The sequence below is a fragment of the Nanorana parkeri genome, unplaced genomic scaffold (assembly GCF_000935625.1).
Source record: "Nanorana parkeri isolate BGI_ZX_2015 unplaced genomic scaffold, ASM93562v1 scaffold23, whole genome shotgun sequence".
Classification (NCBI taxonomy): Eukaryota; Metazoa; Chordata; class Amphibia; order Anura; family Dicroglossidae; genus Nanorana; species Nanorana parkeri.
In genome coordinates this window covers 825,947-848,871 of record NW_017306291.1, presented here as the reverse complement: position 1 = coordinate 848,871, position 22,925 = coordinate 825,947, and the positions used below count along the sequence as shown (strand labels likewise).

At 40.3% G+C, this 22,925-nt stretch overlaps 1 protein-coding gene across 2 annotated transcripts in view; it reads right to left on the bottom strand.

The window, feature by feature from the left end:
- Positions 1-22,925, bottom strand: part of DNAJC1 (DnaJ heat shock protein family (Hsp40) member C1) — a 129,210-nt gene that overhangs the window by 24,834 nt on the left and 81,451 nt on the right. The window contains exons 9-11 of one of the 2 annotated variants that reach the window (XM_018564069.1): positions 22,550-22,643; positions 21,210-21,300; positions 17,198-17,364 (exon numbers count right to left, since the gene is read on the bottom strand). In XM_018564069.1, the coding sequence (XP_018419571.1) occupies positions 17,198-17,364; positions 21,210-21,300; positions 22,550-22,643 (352 nt within the window). The remainder of the gene's footprint in view (positions 1-17,197; positions 17,365-21,209; positions 21,301-22,549; positions 22,644-22,925) is intronic. The other variant, XM_018564075.1, reaches the window with a different exon arrangement.

The window sequence follows — 22,925 nt, the reverse complement described above, 5'->3', positions numbered from 1 at the left end:
TTATTGAAGTACTTTGGATGGGAATAAGATTTGAAAATATTTAGTATTGTCCATGCAGCAGGGACACTGGTTTTTGAAAAGACCAGACCACTAGTTATTTGATAGTGAATTATTGAAGTGTATTGAAAAATGTTGCTACAAGCACAAATAGATTGGTAGACTAACAAATACTGTATGTGTGAAATATTATTTCAGAATGAATATAAACAAACATACAGAAAGTATCTTTAAACAGTAAGCATGTAAAATAAAACACAGAAAACCACAGAAGTGCTTCAATCTAGCTGAAAGTTTGTATCAAGCCAACAATAGAGTCCCTGATGTTAACACATTGTCCTGAAACATATGCCCATCTCCTCCAGTGGACAGAAAATGCTTTAATGGCTGTGCCCTTCCACAGCAGCAGTTGACTTTATGTTAAGACACAACAGAGCCCACTGTGATCCAACTACCCCAGCGACCACTAGGGTGGCCCTGGTGTGAAGGTTTTAATAAGGAGCCAACTGTAGCTGGAATTCAAATGAATGCATAAACATACTGCTTTGTCACTTAGAAACATGTGCGTCCAATATTACCGAAACATTGGGCGATGGATCTGTTTGTAGAGCAGCGCGATGAAGGACACCACATGGGGTGTGGACAGCTGTCGTAGCTTTGCTAGCATTCAAATTTTGCATCATGAAAAAAAAAAAGTCCAACCCTGAGACTGAATCTCCATACTGAATAAATACAAGTTCAGTGTGGCCCAGGCACCAAGAAGATAAAAATTCACATCATGTCTCTGCAACAATTATAAGGAAAATACACAAACACACATAAACAGAGTGGACGTGGTGAAAGGCAGAGGCATGGCTGGAACAGCAAATTCAAAATCAGCAAACTTTAATTGCCATCTGTTGACAGCTATAAGTACTCGCCATTCTGTGTGTGTGTGTGTGTGTGTGTGTGTGTGTGTGTGTATGTATATATATATATTAGTGTGTGTGTATCTTTATTTGTACAGTAGCGTGTGCATGCTTATGTGTGGTGCGTGTTTGCTCATGAGGGGTGTGTGCATGTTTATGTGAGGTGTTTTACAGCCACCGGCAGAACCTTCACATGTGGCTTATTACCATGAGTTGTGGTGTAACAGGATTTAAAAATCATGCACCTCTTTAGTGGTATTTAGATGTCGAAGGCAGCCTATTAAGGTAAATGCCTACCCTACCACAATGCACAATAACATATGTAAAATGCTCTACAACACAGGTGAAATTTCGCATTGCTTAGGTGTGAATGCAAAGCGGAACTCCAACTTCGATATATAAAAAACTCAACTCATGCAGCTCATGTCCCCCTATATGTCTTTCGTCTTCTCTTAGTCTGCTCACATTTACAAATATATGTATTCTTGATTGAAGTAGTCCAGACTGTGTTCGGCTGTCATCAATATAGTTCTGTAGACAATATGGGTAACATATATCTGCGTTACCTATTAAGCTAGTGGGCGGAGTCATGGTCCTGGTGAACTTCCCAGTCACGTGCACCTCTTGGATTTAACATACAAATTTGCTGCCACCTACTACGCCAATGTACAGAGTGCCAGTGTGTGCATCAGTTCATGCCTACACTGGCTAGGGGTTCTATACTGCGTGGGACATGTAGTCCCTTGTAACATTTTACCTCCGGTTACAATGTGGAAGTTGTACTTCCCTGCTCTCTGCCCATAATCTGCTCCAAAAGTAGAAGGGGATTGCAGCAATGATTTGACTGCGACTAGTCAGGTATTCATGACAAGTTTTTAAATTACATAAATACTATGATGAGGGGAAAGGGGTGAACTTGGGTTGGTAAGAAGATTGCTCTCTGGAGCTCCACTTTATCTACAGACAGCTCAGCTTGAAAGCATTCTTGTGGGTGAAGCAAATACAAATGAATCAATGTACATATTCGATTTCCCACTATAAACAGAAACAAAGCTGGAAATCAACACATTGATATGCTCATCACATTTATTTACTCATCTATAAAATAGGTATAAAAAGATTATTGGAAAACATTTAGACACTGTATTTTGTGTGCGTATTTTTGTTGTGAATTAACATACATTGACATTTTGTAGCTGTAAACTGCATATTTGAAGGCCACAGATCCCAGCTGCTAGTGAAGACAAGAGTCTCAAACAACATCTGCACTCAATGAGCATCGACCTCTACCAAAAAGTTCCCTTTAAGGAGTTCCAAGGCCACTAAATCCTTCAGATTTCAACACTTAATTCTTAGGACACACTTTGAAGGATTTCTTCAAAGCCTTTTTAATCTAAACTGTTTTGCAGCTCACAGTTAAAAACCATATACATATCAGAAACGGCAACGGCACACAGCATCACTTTGTATGGTTCTTAGACTATCTGTAATACTTCTGGGGTAGGGTAGTGCTTTGCAAAAAAAAAAATGCCTTACTGGCCAAGTCAAGATTAAAGTGAATCTGTGGCCAGGCTATGGACATTAAAGTATTAAAACAAACCCTCACCAATCTCAGAAGCTGCAGGGACTGTGGAGAAATGCATCCTCCAATTTTACAGCAGCTCAATCTGCTGCCCCTCCCAACAGTGATATGGTAGCCTTCCAATCTTCAATCCAATGTAAATGCAGGACAGATGCTCTCAGAGAGGGAAGGCAGGGTAGGCTAAGCTGCTGAGGGAACCACTTGAACTGCAGCACTACTGCTGTGAACTTGAAGGAATACTTCACAGTGCCTACAGCTACATAGGTTTGTGAGGGCTTCTTTGAAAGCTCATTTACTGCTGTGAACAATATATAAATACTTGAATGATCATACCCTGGTGTCAGATTAACAATACAACAATCATATCAGTTACTGTTAACAGAGGAGGCTTTTGCATTTAAAGACAAGCACAGTTACTCTACAAAAATTCACCTATAATGTCAGCTAAAACTTTTGGTGGACATGACAAGTTAATTCAAAAGGTGAGCTCTGAACAATTTTTGTTTTTCTAAATTTTGGATAGTGTATGAAAGGCATCTCCCTATCACTCTCTCTCCTGGTGACTCCTGTTAAAAGGGACAGGAGAAGAGGGTAAACCTCCTAAATGGGGACAGAGACATTAATGAAAACCATACAGCTGTTCTAAACCTTCCCAACTCTTCCCATAACCAAGAAAAAAAATATGCTGGTGTTATACTTTACATTTCTTAAGTCAACCCATTTAGCTCTATGTGCATATTATCTACAAAGAGGGCTTGTCCTAGAGATTCACCTATAGACAATATTCTTTTTGAATGGGATGGAAGATGCAATCTTACCTGGGATGTATTAGTCTACATATGTAGCTCTTGTACAATTGTTCCCTTTGTTCCATAAACAATATGGGTAACCAGACCACCCATTATGTCAAATTATCAACTCAGGCTGGCCTCATCTGTTGCAGGTCAGGTTGCCTTCTACTAAGAATTGTCAGGACAATGTAATAATAAAAAATCAGCGCTAAAATATGAGCACATGAAAAGAAAAGTTAATATGAAACTTATTTTAAATTGTAACATGCTGAACTTGACAATAAATGACCACCTCAACCAACCCTGCGTCCTACAAGCCACTTTTGTCACTGCTGCCCAGACTCTTCTCCTTTTCAGCTTTGCCAGAAATTCAGGGCAGGAAAAGAGAAACACTGAACAAAAGTAATGGAAGGCATTCATAGGGGGGATTTAGTGGGAAGTACCACCTATGCAACATAATCTGTCAGAACAAATTGACAGGAGTTCTTCCAAGATTTTTTGTCAGATGCTGTAGGATAACAGATGCAACTCTCTAATCAGCCAACACCAGCTTTTTCTACTTCCAGCTAATCAAGGCTGCTTTTAATCTTTAATGGGCCAAGAGCCCTGGTGGACCTCTAGACAAGATTTTGTGGCTTGGCTGAGTCATCTTAGCTCTATTAGGACTTATAATGTTAGCCCTCCAGCAGATGAATGGGGAGGGAGAGAGAGATTTATTAAAGGAGCACTCAGTATAGAGGATTCCTGTTCATTTATAACAGGGGCTGCAGAATAAGAGATTGAGGGCTCTGTGTCCTCAATCTCTTTTTTCATTTTAAAATGTAAATATCAGGGGTCTGTTTAGACCCCCAATATTTCCCCGAAGCCCCTTGAAAAAGTTAGAAAAAAAACATTTTCGGTTTCGGCCTGACATTTTTTTTTCCATAGTTTCGTTTTAGAAATTTTCATTTCGGTGCACCTCTACTAAAAACCCAGTCTACACAGCATTTTAGAATATCTTATTTATCCTCAGGTGCGCTGCATGCGGGTGCACGGGTCCATATACTTACCTTGCGTCTCTCCTCGTCTCCCGGCCGAAAATCCGAACTGCGCATGCGCCCGCCCAAGATGCTTTGCGGCCGCCGGAGAATTTTCAGATTTTCGGGGAAGACACAGGTGAGTATTAATCCTTTTCAAAGTAGGGTTTTTGGTTTTTTTTGCATATATCTACTACTCGCTAGCAGTAGATATATGCAAAAAAAAACAAAACAGAGGCTTTAATTATACTTTAAATCCACTTAATTCTTGTGTTTTTCTTTTATATGCATGTGTGTCTTCTACCTCTTGTATCGCTGAATTAAGTTTATTCTGATTTATATTATTTCCTTGTTTGCAGCTGTTCATTGTTGGTGCAGTAGAATGCATTATTCTTTTTCCAGTCTACAGCGCAGAATGAGAACTACCAGACAAACTACTGTGGACAGGCAAAAAAATCCGGCTTTATTGCAATCACAAAAAATGGGAACCAACATTGACACAGGATTGCCATTTCCATTTCAAAGAATGTTCTTAATAACGACAGTAGATGCTTCAAAGAGATCGTGGAGATTGCCCCTTGACGTCTGAACTGTGCTCATTTTTATCAGCAGACTCGATGACAGAACTCGCCCTAAACATTGGCATTGGCTGGGATTCGCGGGTCCTCCATGTAAATATCTATTCTTTCAACGCCCCATGTGGATTCAAAACTACAACTGTGTTGTATAAACAAACGGATGGAAAATAAAATGCAAAGCTGGTATTGTAAAAAAATGCATCTGTGTGGAGAGGACATATAGGAATGTGACATGATCAGACCATGATTGATGGAAGACAGAAGAGAGCTTGTATACGGTAATGACAATGCTGGAAGATCAAGGGGACAATTGGTAATGTGAGCCTGACAAAAGACCTAATCTTTTGGAAATGGTGAAAAAGAAAAGTAGGCGAGAGGGGGTTACTACAACGTGAAATTAAAGGAAGATGATTGATATGCAAAAGGCCCTTTGTTTAAAATTTCTTATAGGAATGAAAATAATGAAGTTAGACATTACAAATCACTGAAAGCCGTAGAGTACAGATGAAAGGTTATAAGAGGCAGTAAGAACTGCTTATGGGACATAGGTAAAAATGGAGAAAGGTATTCTCTGCAAAACTATATCAGCATATTGTGACTGTAGCATCTATGCTTTCATTTACAGTTTTGCTCCAGTGGACATAAACAAAATAATGCACCCGTAATTATACAAAGCTCCAATACCCCCTAGCTGCCCCTCATGAGCCATCTAGATGGGAACACCTGTGTTTACTGGCGGCAAAGAAAGCGACACTGACTAACTGGTTGCGCCCAACCCCCCCCCCCCCCCCAAAAAAAAGTACAAAATAAATATTTGAGCAGTTGTTAAAGTATAAAAATGCAGTTTTCGCTCCAATATTACCCTCCAGTCTGGTGCTGGCTGCCACTCGAAGACACGTCTGCTAATGTTCTCCCGGGCTGAAAGACACTGAGCATCAGAGGGGATGCCTAACTTGGAGCTGGGTGTAAAGCAAAAGTAAAGCTGAAAACTTTTTTTGGCCTTACTTCTCTTGGTCACAAAAATAAATTTACTAAAGTTCTCCTGTGACCAAAATTCAGCATACAGCGGGCTACTACCGCTATAGCCGCGCTGCAGCTGGGAAGGATTCCGACAATATGGTTGGGATCCACCGGGCTGCCTAATTGACAACTGGTTCTGCCTCCCTAAAGGCAAGGCCAGCTGTGTTCGCCTCCTCCACTGTCCCCCCAATGAGTGCTGGAGGAACAGAGAGGGAATGGGGGAATCCCTGTGGGAAGCGATGACACAGTTCTTGCTCTCTGTAGGAAGAATACTGTGAGCCGAGCGATCAGCGGTTACATGGTCGCTTATCTCTTGGTATAGAGCCGGTGTGTGACAGCTGCTGTTTCCCACGCCAGATCTAAGCATTGGAAAGAGTATATCTTATTCTCCCAATACTTCAACTATAACTTAATGGCATTTAGTTTGCAAAAGCACAGTGAATAAAACATGTTATTGTTTTTTGTTTTTTTTTACATAAAAACACAGTTTTTGCCTTTTTCATTCTTTGTTCCAGATTAGCACTACTGATCCCCTTACAGCATCTTTGAAGCCGCTTCCTGTCTACATGCATGTACTCCAGCCACTGCTGCATGTTTTTTCTCAAGGCGGGTTCCCTGACAGTGACAACTAGTGGACCATGTCTATACAATGCATCTGCGACGTGCAGTCTCCATGGGTGAGCATGTGCTAGGGTGATAACGCATGAGAATAATTAGGAGCATTGTCTTCCTGTATCATATATATATATATATATATAGTAAAACCTATATGAGATTTTAATGATTTTTGGTTACAGCTACTTTAAATGTATTTCATACGGATGCACTGATGCCGATACTAATATTGGTGCTGATATCGAGTATTTGGCGAGTACTCATACTTGCCCAAATGCTCCGATATACTTGCCTCCAATACAGGAGCTTCCGGTCAGTGGGAGATCTCCCTCTGACTGCAAGTGCCGAGGGAAGATGGAGCCGGCTTCCTTTCCAATCAGGAAGCTGGACTGTGGGTTATGACAGCCTGGCTTCCTAATCAATCAGGAAGCCAGGTGGCACGTAATGTGCCGCTTCCGAGCTACCTGTTTGGTCAGGAAGCCAGGCTACCTAGGGACAAGTGAAGCCGGCTTCCTAGCCAATCAGAAAGCTGGGAGGCAGGTCATGACGTGCTGCTCGGCTTTCTGATTGGTCAAAAAGCCACGCTGCCTAGCAACAAGTGACGCCAACTTCCTATCCAATCAGGAAGCCGGGAGGCGCTTGCAGACAATATAAACCATAATTGTGCCTGATGAAGGGGATCCTGCGTGACCCCAAAACGTTGCTATTATGTGATTGTACAGACATAGGTCAATAAAAGATGTGTTCTTTAACATTCTTGGACTGCCGGTGGTGATGACGCCATTTGTCACTGCGGCACCCACCAAATCCTGAGAAGCAAACGGTTAGGAGTGCGAAGGGTTCATGGACTTTAACAATATAAACCAGACACCTTACCACACACTGTCCGAAACTGGGGGGAAAAAAAGTGTAAAGGTTTTCACTGAAGTTGGGCTTCGAAAAACCAAACACATGACAGTTGATAAGTGATCTTATAATTAATTCCGTCCCTTGCATTTGAAAACTTTCCAGCTGCTGCAGATCAGCGGTAGATAACAAGAGTACTCTAGATGTGATTTCATGTTTGAGCATGACAGCGCATGTTTCCTTCACTATGTGGAAGAAAAAAAGAAAAACTTCATTCAGAAACATATGGACTTCATTGCTACTGCATTCTGCAGTATTCCGATGCCTACCTAGTTCTGAATCCGGATATGTGTCTATTCAGCAGTAAATACCACCTGGAAATTTATTTTGAGACTATAGTTTTAGCTGTCAGAAAACAACCCATGCAATCTTACCTACCCTGCTCTGCACAGCTGCTGCAAATGCACAGGGAAAGGAGTCTCAGATTTCAGCCAACAAACAAAGATTAAGTAGACATCAGCCATAAGAAAATAGAAAAAAAAATGCAATTGGCATGGTAACCTGTCCTACCACAAAATGAGATGAGCTCATGGTTAAAGTGATCCAAGCAATTAAGGAACTAAGCTCTTTCCTAAGGGAATAATAGAACTGTTTTAGCATAAGCCTCGTCGTGGCTGTCAGTGCAGACGTGTCCCTCAACTCTCCTTGATTACGGAAACGCCAACCATCAAGACACAAGTGTACCTGTCACCTACAAGCAGCAGGGGCGACTGTGTTATTAACAGGCCACAAGGAATACATCGCTCGGAATGCTGCCTCTTTATATCATCATTTATTATCACGAATCTTAAAGAGGAACAAAAGGTTAAACAAATAATAAAGAATATAACCTTTAGGATTTGATTTGCATATTAATCTTCCTACACATATTCATCTTCGAATTGTATGAGATAATTGAAGTTTATGCCATAATGTTGTTTTTTGGTTTATAATTTTTAGTACAGAGGTGGGCAAACTCTGGGCCTCCAGCTGTGGTGAAACTACAAATCCCACGATGCACCTGTCTGAGAGTCATGCCTGTGGCTGTGAGAATCTTGCAATGTCTCATTGGATTTCCACAGTAGCTGGAGGGCCGGAGGTTGCCCACCCCTGCTCTAGTGTATAGTAATAATCATGCTTATTTGGACACAATTTTTCACCATTATGATTAGGTTTTATATTTGCCCTTGCAGCCCTGCTGAAGGGGGAGTGGTTTGGTCCCCAAAACCCACTGAGGGGTATTTATCAAAACTGGAGCAGACAAAATCCGGAGCAGATTTGCACTGCAAGCAATCAGCTTCTCTGTCTCCGTTTCAAATCTTACCTGAGCAAACGGAAGAGAGATGCTGATTGGTTGCCATGGGCAACTGTTTCAGATTTGATTCCTCCCATTGGATACTTTTATATGACATATTTTACCAAATATTTAAATCTTGAACTCTTTAACCCCTTTTTTTTGTCTGCCACTGCTTTCTGCATGTCTATGGATTGAGCCAAAGAAAAGCTTTGCCTCAACAAAGATGGCCGACTCCATACAGTGCAAAACAAGGAATAGTAGAACAATAATAGGAAAAAGATCAGCTGGAGGAGACTACAGTACAGGCAATAGTGGTGACTAGTCCTAACTCTACCTGCATTCTGTTTGGGCACAACTTCCAGCATTCAGTTCTTCTTTAGAGGCATTGAGAGCAGATATACAGTATGGGTTCTTTCAGAAATGAATGAGCAAACTTGTTATATATCCCATGTTCTAAGTTGATGCTTCTTGCAGGAGTTCTTCATTGGAAGTGATGGCTTTAACGAGGAACAATATTATTATTTTATAGCAACAGCTTCAAGACTGAAGTCCTTCTAATGACAGATAATTACAGAAAACTCAGTATATATCTTAATTGTAGCTTTAACCAGGTCACGCAGGAAAACAATGTTTATAGGAAGGTGTGCAAGTCTGTTATGTCTGCTTCAGAAAAAGAAAACCTTCCTTTATAAACAGGCAATTAGTCTACATCATTAAAGAACATTTCCTACATCAGAAGCAACCATTTTTTATGCACAGACCACAGATTCCCAGCATGTGGTTTATGAACCTCACCTACTTCTGATGGGTTCATACTTCTGAACCATAAGTGAAACACAGAACAACCCTTTAAAAAGGGAAACTATCAACTTTTTACAGTTTCCATATATTATGATAAACTAACTAAAATATTAGAGCGGCCATTTTTTAGTAGTTGCCCAATAAAGTGGGCCCGAAGGGATAGAAATATGGAAGTAAAGTGCATGCTCCAGGGCTGTCATACTAATCCTGGCTACTTGATAAGCCAGTCACCTGGAACAAACAAGGAAAGTCTCTAAACAGTTAGGAATAGAGTTAGAAAATTCCTGATGTTGCTTGTGCCAGTCACTGACCTGGAAGAAGCATGCAGACTGGGAAGTAGGGACTTGTCTTGGGTCAGTGTCCCAAAAAGTACTGAAGGTATCAGCAAGAAACAGCAACAGAAGGAGAGGTTGGTAGTCTACATATTTTTTAAGCCTAGTGATGCTGCAGTGCCGTCCGTCCGTTTTTTTACTACGGGCGGACGGCAAGAGGTTAAAGTGAAATTAAACTTCATGGCAGAAAAAACTCTGGGGGGGAATTTATCAAAACTGGAGCAGACAATCTAGAGCATAAGAACCAATATACCAATGGTATAAGAACCAATACTACCTCCAGAAGAAAGGCGTTGCCATGGGGCAAAATTTGCACCTAGCCTAGCAAATCTCTACATGGTGAAGTGGGAGGACGAGACTATCTTCAGTAAAGAAATCCAGAGTAAGACCTTAGGACCGATCTACCGAACAAACCAAAAATAGTATATCGGAAGGCACCAAATCTAAAGACTAAATTAGCCATTAGTGTCCTGGACCCACCCAAACCAAGGATCTCCTTATTTAATTTAGTAGGTTTCTGTCCCTGCCGGAATTGCATCTGCTGCAGAATGATTTCGGCTAGAAAAAAGATTACTTCCTTTAAATTGAATACAACCAATAGGGAGTATAAAATTAAAAAATTCATTTCTTGCAACAGCAAATTCATCAGCTACCTATTAAAATGCCCCTGCGGACTACAGTATGTTGGCAGGACGACGAGAATGCTTAAAAAAAGGCTTGAAGAACATGTTAATAACATTATAAGGGATTTAATAAACATAGCCTCTCACGCCACTTTAGGATTTTGAGACTTCTAGAGGTAATAGGGATAGATAGGGTGGAAACACATTGGAGGGGCACAAATTTAACCCGTAAGATCTCCCAAAACTAATCAAAGTGGATTTATTTGTTGGACACCTTGGCCCCAAAGGGGCTCAATATAGACTTCGATTTCGAATTGCTTTTTAAGTAAAAAATAGTGTTTTTGAGTATTTTTAGGTAAAAATCTATATTGACATTAAGCAACTCCCGCCCACCCTGTAGTATCTTATCTCTACACCAATAAAAATTACAATAAAAATAACATCAGATGGCGATAGAAATATGAGTAGCACAGGCATTGATTAACATGGTACTAATATAATGTATTGATATAATAAAAATGTTTAGGAATGATGTACTGTCGGTGATAAAGTGGACCTCTTTTTCCCATAAGGAATGTATGTAACAGTAATGCATGAGATGATATCAATTTTACATGGATAAAGTAATTTAGTTTTAAATAATGTATAAATATATGCTGGCATACTAATATTGTACGAAAGATATCAGGTATCCATGAGATACAAAATGGTCTAGATAGTATAAGATCGAATAATCACACTACAGCATCTGCAAATAGACTAGTGTCTAGAAAGATTTAGTACTTTTACATCAACATCCGTTTTGGATTGAACTGTTAGCAATTTAAAAAATGCGCTATTAATTTAAAAAATGCACTATTAGTTTTTAACATGTTTTAATATATTTTGTATATACATAGGATAATAAATGATGGATTATTTAGACATACGGTTTAATATAAAGTTTCATGGGGTTCACCTGACGGAACTAGGAGGACATCTAATGGCGTCCTCTAGATAATGCATTAATTGGACTCACTATAAAGGAGAGGATTTGGTATGACAGGTTAGACCTGCGTAACCCCCTGAAGACGTCGTAACAACGAAACGCGTAGGGGCAGGCCTAATTCACGTCATACCAAACACAGAAGTTCGTTGTTTTACTACCCATCCGGCCGGCAAAGACTTTGCTATTTTGTAATGATTTTTTACTGTATTTAAAATAAGCCATTTTGGAATTATTACACAATGAAGTTTTCTCATTGTATGAGCATGAAGACACGTCACTCCCTGGATACCGATTGGAAAAAGACACAGTGAGGACGCTATGGCTCTGTTAGTTATCACACAAGCGCTTTCGGCTGCTGATTACAGCCATCACATCACGGTGAGTGCGCACTTTGAGAGGAGATTTGCGGCATTTGCCTAATCCCCAGCAATCTTCACAGGACCTCCAAGATCCGGTGGTCTCATATCAGCGCACAGAATGAGATAAACTTTTTGCACCAGGAATATTATTTGATTATATGGACTATTCACGGTGTTTTAACACTGATATTTATATTTAAAAGGGGATATTGTTGGGTACACCACCCACGGAGAGTGTATAATCAAACCCTATATATACAGGTGTATGTATAGAGTTATGGGTATAGAACTCAGTCACCAATTTTTTGCACTCACTTTTATATAGTGCTATACACTTACTTTTGATTTATATGTTTGGCACATATAGTTTGGACTCGAGGTAGTCTCGAACATATTAGTGACCTATGCATATTGATTATTTATTTACATATTTTTCATCACTAATCATGGTTGATAAATAGGTCGATGGACCAATAAATTTGTACACGGTATTAAACTATCACTAAGTTAGACATATACCTAAGATTCGCGCTGCATATTTGATAATACACATGATTGGACCTAGCTGTCTCTAGTGCCGCAGCTTTCACATTATTTAATAATTTAATATTGCATCATCAATTAGTATATTTATTATTTACATTTTAAAATCACTTACTTAGCGCAGAAGTAAAAACACAATCTAGAGCAGATGCCCAAAGTAACCAATCAGCTTCTCTCTTCAGTTTGTTCAGTTAAGCTTTGGAAATGAAAGACAGAAGCTGACTGGTTACTATGCGCAACTACTCCAGAGTTTCCCCAGTTTTAATAAATTCCACTCTCCACATGTCCCTAATGCAATAAAATGTTTATTCTCCACCAGCGAGTAGTTTGTGTGCACCGACAGTCACATATGCACGGCTTAGTGTACAATCCCAGGCTGCTGGGACAAAGTATCTCCCATACACAAGCTTTTATACCAGGGTTTGTATAAAAATTAGAACCCAGGCAGGCCAAACCTTGGGGCTAAGAGAAAATGTGGAACCAATGGCAATATAAGCTCTTTAAAACAGTACTGAAGTTCAACAGCTATGGTCCAGTCAGTACTTGATGCATATCTTCTTTATTTAAAAGAGACCCTGTCACAAACTTAAAAATAAAGTATTAAAAATGCTTCATTGCAGCATTTCTGTGCTGCAAATTGCTAGCAAATTAGACTACTTCAGCGTCAATGCCTTAGCACAGCCCCCTCCCTCCTTGTACACCATAGCCCTCTCTTCTTCTGGGAGTATCTGATTACTGTCTGTGATGGCCCAGCTTCTCCCCTTACTCACTACAAAATCTTTTATGTAGCTGCTGGTGGAGTTGTATGGGGAAATACTATAGAGTGTCACTTGAGTGTCAGCTCTGAGTCTGCTGGGGCTGCTGACTTCACATCCAAGATGGCAGACCCCAGCAGCAGTCTCAGGGCTTTGGGATGTATACACAATGGAGGCCTCTATAGGTAAGCGACATGCCTAAAAAATATGTGTTAAATGCACTTATAGGAAAATTGAAAACAGGGTTTCTTTAAAACGAAAGTCAAACTCTGGCCCTCCAGCTGTGGTTAAACTACAAATCCCATGATGCATCTCTCTCCGGGAGTCAGGTCTGTGGCTGTGAGAATCTTGCAATGCCTCATGGGATTTATAGTTCCACCACAGCTGGAGGGCCGGAGTTTGGCTACCCCTGCTTTAAAGGGACCATACTAAATTGGGAACCACTGAGCTAGGATGACAATGTTTTCATTTTTCTTGAAGAAACATTTTGCAACAATGGTACAAATTCCTGTTGATCTCGCACAATAGTATTAAATGCATTGATGCTTACACTACTTTGTTTCCATGTTTTGTGTGTATGTATAGCCCATATGTATTAGATAATGTAGGTAATGTAGGTCAGATAATGAGAGGTTACAACCCCTGGCAATCTATTTTTTCTTTATGGGTCCTGTTGGGGAGATTCCCATTTACTTTCTGTACCAGGGATATAACAGGAAGGGAGAGGAAATCTCGAATGAGGGGGAATTCCCCTTGCAGACAGTTGTCAATGCAATGCCTTAATTGGAAGATTGACCTTCACCTCCTTCTCTGGTTACAAATGTCAAACTTGAACGTCCCATCACTTTCTGTCTCAACTTTAATATTCACCGGGACAAAGAGAGAAAGAATCTACCTACACTTTAAAAACTGCAGCAGATCTCCCAGCTGATGGAGGACACATGTGGATATCAGAGGACAGCAATTTGTCTGCTGCAATGGGTGTCACATTCAAAGAGACCTGCCTAAAACTGTTACAGTTCCTTTCCACCAGTAAACGGCAGTTAATGTTTTAAGTACTAAAAGAAATGTTTGGCAACAGGAAGACATCCAAGGTAGAAGATTAAACACAGAGTAATGCGATAGGACAACCCTGCGTAAAGAGATGGCGAGCAGGAAACAGACTGTAATATTTACATCCTGTGAAGTCAAACGCAAGCAACTGCATGGGTCTCATGCGAGTCCTGATGATAGATAGAAAGGCCTAAATACAATCTCACATTTCAGCTCTCAGCCTTATTAAATGCTTCCTAGCTAAACATCGCATCTGAAAACATACACAAAAATCACTCCGAGCAACCGGCCGCACAACTCTGAAAATAAAAACAAAATATGGCCTACTTTGTGTAATTCAGTCACAGCTACTTTCAAGATAACGAGCTCTGTACATGCAGGAGGATCAAATCCCGGAATTGTGTTAGCACAAACAGCTGCTACGGCTGCGGGTTATTCGGCGTATAGACAATGCAGCAAACGGACAGCTTAAAAGGGAAACTCCACCTTTAACAAATTTTCAATATTCCCCCTTCCTGGATTTCCCAAAACGACTTTCTTGTAAGGTTCAGGGTAGCAAAGGATCACCTACTCATTTTATATAGTGTGTGACAAGCATGCTGTCATATACAATGTTCCGAGTGATCACCTTGCTCCCCTGATGAAAGTGACAGCAATCTAAGCAGGATCTGAAGACAAAGCCAACTTAGAAATAATAAAAGATGATTGACGCCACAGTCACATTGCTGCGCTATGTTGCCTTCCTCTGGATCAACAGTGGGTAAATTGGGGCATAGCGTTCTGTTTAGGCTTTTCTTCTTTTTTTTTCAAATCTCTATAGGTTTAACTCGATGGACATGTGTCTTTTTCCAATCTGACTATGTGACTATGTAATGCGTGTTATGCTGCTGTTAATGCGCTCTGCGTTAAGGAAGCTTAAATGCATCAAAAAGGTGCATGCTGCATTTTCGGCATCAAATGCAACAGTGTGAACAGGAAATAAAGGGATGACTGCTTTAATAGGAAATGCTACATTACTGACTTATAGCTGTGATGTTCACATTTACTCATAGGAAAAGCTGCAATCATGCGGAAGAAACATTTATGGGTACTGGTTCTAGCCAACTCAATAGATTGCTTCAACAATGTTTCTAAATGCACAAAATATAAATAACTATTAATATTTATAAGAAATATACTTGATGAATGCTGATCCAGAGGGGATCCAATTATCTTTGGGGATCAAGAAGGAATTTTGCACTGTTTAAGCAAACTAATCCATGCTTTATACGGGTTTGTTGCCTTCCCCTGGATCAGCTGTGGGTTTAAGGTTATAGAACATCTCCAGACAGATATAAAGGACATAAATGAATGCAACTCTGAATTTATTAATACAGCAATACATTTATTTTTAAATGCAAGCAGTGTATGATGAGACCTTTCTTGGACAAAATATCCCATCTCTGCAATTGGCAGAACTTCTCTCTGCCTTTCCTGGGTACATCACTGTCAAGAATTGTTGCTACCAGAGTTGTCATTCCTAGATACGGGAATACTACTAAATTCCCTTCCATTAATGACTGGGTAATGGAACTCTGCCTCATAATGAGAATGACACAATTAATAGTCCAACATTCATTTCTTACTTGGTGGACTCCCTGATTCATCTTCATGAGCTCACATGGGTTCGAGGCCCTGGCATGAGGCTAATAATCTACCACTCATAAACTGCTTCTATGCACAATACCTTAAAGTGGGTACAGTGACACTAAACTCAGGAGTTAAACCTTAAAAATACATTCAAATACCCTATTATTGCACACGCTGTATGCAGCTTCTAATAGCGTGGGAGATGGGAGGCTGCGCTTGTCGGTGGATGCAGGGATCAGGTGAGTATTTTAAAAAAAATTGTTTATTTTATGTTCCCGGGCACATCATTTGTCAGGGGATGGTCTCTTAAATCTGGGGACTGTCCCTAGAAATCGGGGATGAATGTAGGTCTGCAACAACTAATCAACTAAGTCGATTATAAAAGTTGTCAACATTTTCAATACTCGATTAATCAGCTTTCAAATTAGTTGGCTAATTGGCTCCACACGCGCCACACCTCCTCACGCTTGCCACTGCTAGACCTGCCCGCCCATCCTTCCTGCAAAGAGCGGCCCATGTTCAGGAGGGAGACAGAGGGGTGATTTGTGCGAGCCAGCCTGTGGGAACTATATATTGAAAACTGTTCCCTCTCATACACCCCGCCGCGTGAACTGACCCGGGGAAATCGGGGACTATTTCCTCACTTTCGGGCGGCGGAATAATATGGAGATGCGGAATAATATGGAGATTAATTGTAGTTCTCTATAGCTGTTGGTAGTCATTATTGCTGGGATTTATAGTCCGCTATAGCTGATGGTATTCTGCATTGTTGTGTAATGTATTGCTTGGAATTGTAGTTCTCTATAGCCAATGCCATTCTGCAATGCTGTACAATGTATTTCTGAGTTAGTGGCAGAACTACCAGGGTCACAGCAGTCATGCACACGCACAGCCCTGACGAGGCATCACTGTTACATGGATGCCAAAAGTGGCAGACAGGGGCGGGGAGAAGGCGGAGGAAGAGGGAGAGCTAAAAGTTGCCAGTCAGCCCCTGACTCCCGTGATGGACTACAATCTCAATACAAATTAGTAAACTACACGTGAGATTGTAGTCTATCATGGGAGCGAGCTTGGAGCGGTGGCCACTTTACTACACACACAGGGACCATATCGGGAACAAAAGTAGCCTTCCCCATTCTTCCTTTTTTACCAACTAATTCAACTCTAGTGAATTATTTTGAACTAAATTCTACTGGGTAAGGTCAGTTACTTCACTTCAGCAGGGCAAAAATCAGGTCTCCTCCCCAGCCAGACAGGGCGGTGTAAATCCTTTGGAAGGTACGCAGTTCTCATTCACATATTTTTTCTGTGTATTTATCTGTTTCCCTGGAGTTCAGCTTCAAGGAATTTACTTTCAATCAATGGACATTGTTTTCCTTTCAACCTTACTATTAAATTATGAGAGAGAGAGAAATTGTTGCATACCTTTCTTTTTTGAGCCCGATTTTCCAGCCAGTCGTCCATTTGTTCTTCAATCTCCTCAATGCTCACACCTTGGTCATATGAGGGCAGGTGAGCCACAAAATGTGAGTCAGGTGCAGAATAGACAGGAAATTCCGCCTTTGGTTTTTTAACTTTTGGCTTCTTTTCTTCTGAAATTTAAAGTGATAAAGTCAAAAGGTTTTTAAATCATTTCAAATGCTGATTAAATCACTTACTGCTTCTTGAGGTTTAGAAGTTTTAGTTTCCTGCAGAATCAGCTGCCTCCCTGAGCACCTGTTTTAGGGTGTCTGCTTTCGCTTGCAGGGCCCTATGGAGCCACCTTTGTGTGTGCTACTAAGCGGTGTGTGTCTCCACAAACACACAGACACAGCCAGGCAACCCACTCCCCACACCTCCTCCCTCCCTTCTCCAAGCTAGTACATGGACAACTCCTAGAGACTGTGCTCTCCCTTGTGATCTTGTACTGGACAGGAAGTTCAGGGAAGCCGAGCTGAGAGAGTTGGTGCTAGCTGTTTGGAAACATGGTGACTAAGTAATTGGGAAAAACAAAGAAAATTAAAGAAATATTTTGCTGCGCAAAGTCTGTCTGATCTGGAATTATTATTAAAGAAAACTGAGAGTTTAATACGACTTTAAAGGCCGTTAAAAAAGTGCTCTATTCTTGGATTTAACATTGTATTCTGAAAGATTAGAGCAAGCAATCTGCAACATATCATTAAAAAAATCCCATGTTTACAGCACTAAATATCTACACCTTTATAGAACTCCAGGATGCACAGCATTGTATATATTTAGATCCCCCACTGTCACAGGAGGGAAACCACTGTAAAAATAGATCTTAAAAGTGCTTACTTTTCTTTTTAGCATCCAGTGACATCACCATCCTCCTACTAGAGATCACTCCTTCCTAGAGCCAGGAGGAGGATCTGCAAGACGAGTGCACATCATATCCGTGCATACAGTGCAGACTACATCTGTGAGGGGTGCACAGGAGGGGCGGAGTATGTAGATTGGCAGCGTATGGGCGGAGTTGAAGGTGCAGATGGGCAGAGCTAAGAGCGGCATCATTACACATTACAAGGGCAGGAAGTACAGGCTTATACCATGGAATTATGGAAGACTACATTGCTATGCAGAAATGTAAGCACATATTTTTATTACTTCTAAAAGCTAGTTACAGAAGGCTGTTTTTTTTCCCCCTGGAGTTCTTCTATAAAGCACAAGTGTGGTTTTGTAAAAAAACAAAAACAAAACAATGTTGTAAATTTAGGGTCATACAACCTAATAATTGGAAGCATTCGCAATCAGTGATGCACCATGACCTGGTCCTATTGGTCATGACGCATGCCTTGCCCAATCACCAGATAAAAGCGCCACCATCTTTGCAGTTATTATAACTGAATCTATTTTTTAAAAATTGCTAATAACTGGATTTATCAGATTCCATGACAGTATTGCTTAGGACCTTTTCCTCCCTTTTTCAAGCCAGTGATCTCAACTTCTAGGTCTCATTCACCCTTGTGTCATTTGTGGCACACTTTAATGCTAAAGTGCACTTAACATACATGTATGGGAAAAATACATGTACATTTCCACATATTTTCCGATTGAAAAGATGTTATAAGTACAAAGAAATGCCTGTTGATTCTGCCAAAAATCCAGAGAGATCCTGATTCTGTTTAACCCCTTCACGACCTATGACGGTATAATCACATCATGAAGTCTGAAGGGGTTACACAGACAAGAGTCGGTTCCGTTTTGTAGAGCCGGCGACCGGCTTTACAGTAGAAACGATTCTGGCGGCTTAGCTGCCGCCAGATCGCTTCTACGATCCGGTGACCGTGCCGTCTGTGGTCCAGTCTGGTCCGAACAAAATGCTGCAAGCACTATTTTGTTCGGAAAGGACCGCAGACATAATGTGCCTTGCTTTCCCGTTCGTCCGTTCGCATTGCGGCCGGAGGGCGTGGCTACGGTGCCATTCACTTCAATGGACCGCCACGCCCCCTCCTGCCACACAACATACTGAGCCAGCCGCAATGCGAAGCAGTGCGTTCTTGCCGGAATCAGGCTGGAACGCACTGTGTCTGGTGTGAATGAGGCTCTAAAGGAGCATGAGCAATTATTTGAAATCTCAATTGTGATTAATTTTTCTCTGCTGACACAACATTTTCAGTTATATCATGTTTTCATGGGGGAGAATCGATGCTTTACTCTTTAAGTGGTCTGGCTCACATGCACAAGGCCAGAAAAAAGTTAATAAGATACAAAACACAAATCACATGCACCGGGATCAATCATTTTACACCAAGCTCCAGTCTGGGGGTGAATGTAAATATCTCTGCTCATATTATTATTACAATGTAGGCAGTTTAAGCATGGCAATGTCCCTTAACTTTTATTTACCAAAAATGTCTATATGGTTTGCCAGTTTGGCCCAATATGTGTTCTCATTAGCTTATCTATCAAATACAGAAGATATTTTCAATAATCAACTGATACTCCCTAATTTCTGGACTACAAATTGTTCCATAAGGCTGAATAATGTTTTTGGCAATTTTTTTTTTTTTTTAAATGACGCACTAAATTAGTGATACTGTCAAGTGGTATGGCACTTCATTGTTTCAATTCTATCTGGTCTCTGATTGGATAGTTAATTTAACCAAGGCCTATTTAAGCAGGAGGTCCAAGACAGATCTACACAGTCTACATGGATCAAAGATGGTGCCTTACATAGACAAGACACAAAATCATCTATACAAACAGAACAAACACAATGCAGATATTGTAATCCAAATGGTGTGTAAGCTAAGGCTTTAATCTATTACCGGAATCTTTAAGGTAAATGAACCTTGAAAAATAAAACAAATGGAGAAACAAAAGTGGGAAAAGGAAACAAAATCTGAATTTTCTAAAATTTCAGCTATCAGTGACATCCTAAAGAAGAACTGGCCCCCGGAAGCTGTGCCCAACTTTATTTTATTAAGTTATAAAGGTTTTGGTACATATGATCAGAACACTATATCAGATATTTGCTTTAGCTTTCTAAACTTGTATTTTAATAACTGGGACATATTCTATTTTTTCTTTTCTAGAAATAAGAAACAATGGGGTTCTAGAAGTAACTCCAGATAAATATATATTTTTTGTAATTCATTGGTATTTCTACAGCACTTTCCTCACTGGGGATTGAAAGTGTTTCACCTGCTGTTGGGGCAGATGGTGGGGCAGCCATCTTGGACATGCTCAGTACAATATGATACTAGGGCCAATTTGACATTGAAGCCAATTAACCTACCAGCATGTCTTTGTAGTGTGGGAGGAAACCGGAATACCCAGGGGAAATCTACACAAGCACAGGGAGATCATGCAAACTTCATGCAGATAGTTTCCTGGCCAAAACTCAAAAGGAGGACCCCATGGAAGTGATCACCAGTAAGCTACTGTACTGCCTATATATTACACACACACATACACCTTACTATAGTGTCAAAACTTGCTTACGATCTGGATCCTCACGAAAGAACACCCAATCCAACATACAGGCAAGCACCAAGTGTTGTATGACACTTCAAATCTGTCAGTGTGCCAGCCGTGCTCCAATATGGCTGCCATGGGCTAACTTTTACAACACAATTAAAATATTAGGTAATTTGTTGCAAACGTCCCACCTCTTTTTGCAATGCCCCACCACTTTTTAAAGCAAGTTTGCTGTAAGTGCAAAGTACAACCCTGCCAACATCCATATACCGTAGTATAAACATCTGCTCTCTTATGTCAGTGGTAAAGTTCAGCTGAAAACCATTTCTTTGAGTCTAATACACCCATTTTAGCTTTTGCAGTCTTCTAAAAGTTCTAGTTTACAATGGAAGCCACACAGACATTTACCTTGCCAGACCATATAACTAAATTTACTGTGAAATATGCAATACCAAAATGTGGAAAATGGCACAGATGGGGGTCGGGGACTATGCAGCCATGAAATGACTCATCTTACTTAATTGAGACTCTAGCTCTGCCTTGGCTTCAGCTTCTTCCTTCTCTTTCATTTTCTTCTCATTGTACTCTGCATAAAACTGTTTGGCGTCCTGTTCAATCCAATAAAAACATATTACAGAATCAGTAATAAAAGAAAAGTTCCTTTAAAAGAAGCTTGCAGTAGTTGGGCACATTCAACAGGAGATGTTAAGATCTCAGTTCAAATGAGGTTTGGGAACACACCTCTGCATACAGTCACCTGGAAGTAAATGAAAACCTGAATGGTATTTCATTTGTAGAAGGACCGTATAACAATGTTTTATTTTAATACAATACTTGTTTTCACCTGTTTTCATAATTTCTTGCATCTCAGTGCTGCTGAACTCCTGCAGAGTATTTGCAGTCACTTTCAACCTATACGTATATAGACTGGACTGGATAATGAATACAATGTATGTGGTACTAAATTAAATGGTAAAACAAAGAGTTTGTTAGCAGCTGGTTGGAGCAGCCTGTAATCTAGAAATCTAGTCAGCTCCTACCTTCCATCAGTGAGATAATGGTGTGCAAAAATCTTGGTCATCAGTAAGCCTAAGTTCTCTCTGTGTACTACAGTACACTTCCCCAGGTTAAGAAGCTGAGCAGAGAGATAGGTGTACTGCGTTCCTAAGTTCTGTCCAAAATGCTCCCCATAGATAAAGTACAGAATGTAAATGCTGTCACCCTAAAACAGGAAGTGTGTCACTGGCAGAACTCCAGGTAAAAAGGGGTTTTTTTGGGGTGGGCGGAGAGGGGGGGAAATAAAAATCACTTTTTATCTTGGGTATAGATACACTTTAACTGTTTAAGTGCACTGGGGACCCCAAACCTCTGGATGCTTTCACTGCAAAGCTTGGTGTTCGGCATTACCTTTTGGCATCTCACTGTTGGCTTAAAAGTATTATACTAGTGGTCATGCTTGTAGGCATCACAGGTCGGAGGAAGCAGGGAAAAATTCCAGCGTGACCTTCATGTACAGATATTTTACATGCAGCGTTGAGAATGTTTTTTCTGCTCAAACAACATATCCATTTTATTTCAGTGTTTTTTCCTTTAAAAAAACAACAACAATATATACAAGTGTCTTAACCATTATTTTTGGAATGCCCATAAAGGCAATATTCAAGAAAAAAAACCTGATGAAAAGCAGTTGTCAGAAAATACACACACAAGTAATAAAAGCAGAAAATGTCTTTTATTAGCAGTGTGTGGTTACCTTTGGACAACAGAAAAAAAAAGAAATAGAAAATGATGTTGAATAGAGCTCAATAGAGTTAAAAGCAATTTTTTTTTTTGCTTTAAATAAAATGTAGTACTTACCTGGAAGCACTGCGGCAGCGATGTGACTGTGAGATAAAACCAGACTCCCAGCTTGAAAGGAAGTAAATCACGCCACTGAGGCTTCTCAAGGACCCTGTAATAGAAGTGTCAGGCTCATCAAACAACAAAAGTTCCCAGAGAGCAGTGCAAAGGAAATGTCAGCAAACATATATACATCTTCAGGTTCTAGACCTAGGGGTTTCTTATAAGAGTCACAAGATTCTTTGTTGTTCAAATGAAATGCAGGCTGTGGTATGGTATTCTTTTAGAGCTCTGTACATGGTTAGAACAATATGCTACATTTAGCAGCACATTAGGGTTATAATTGTCATGGCTTCATTCGGGTAATAATTTGTAAGAAGGTATCTGTATGAAA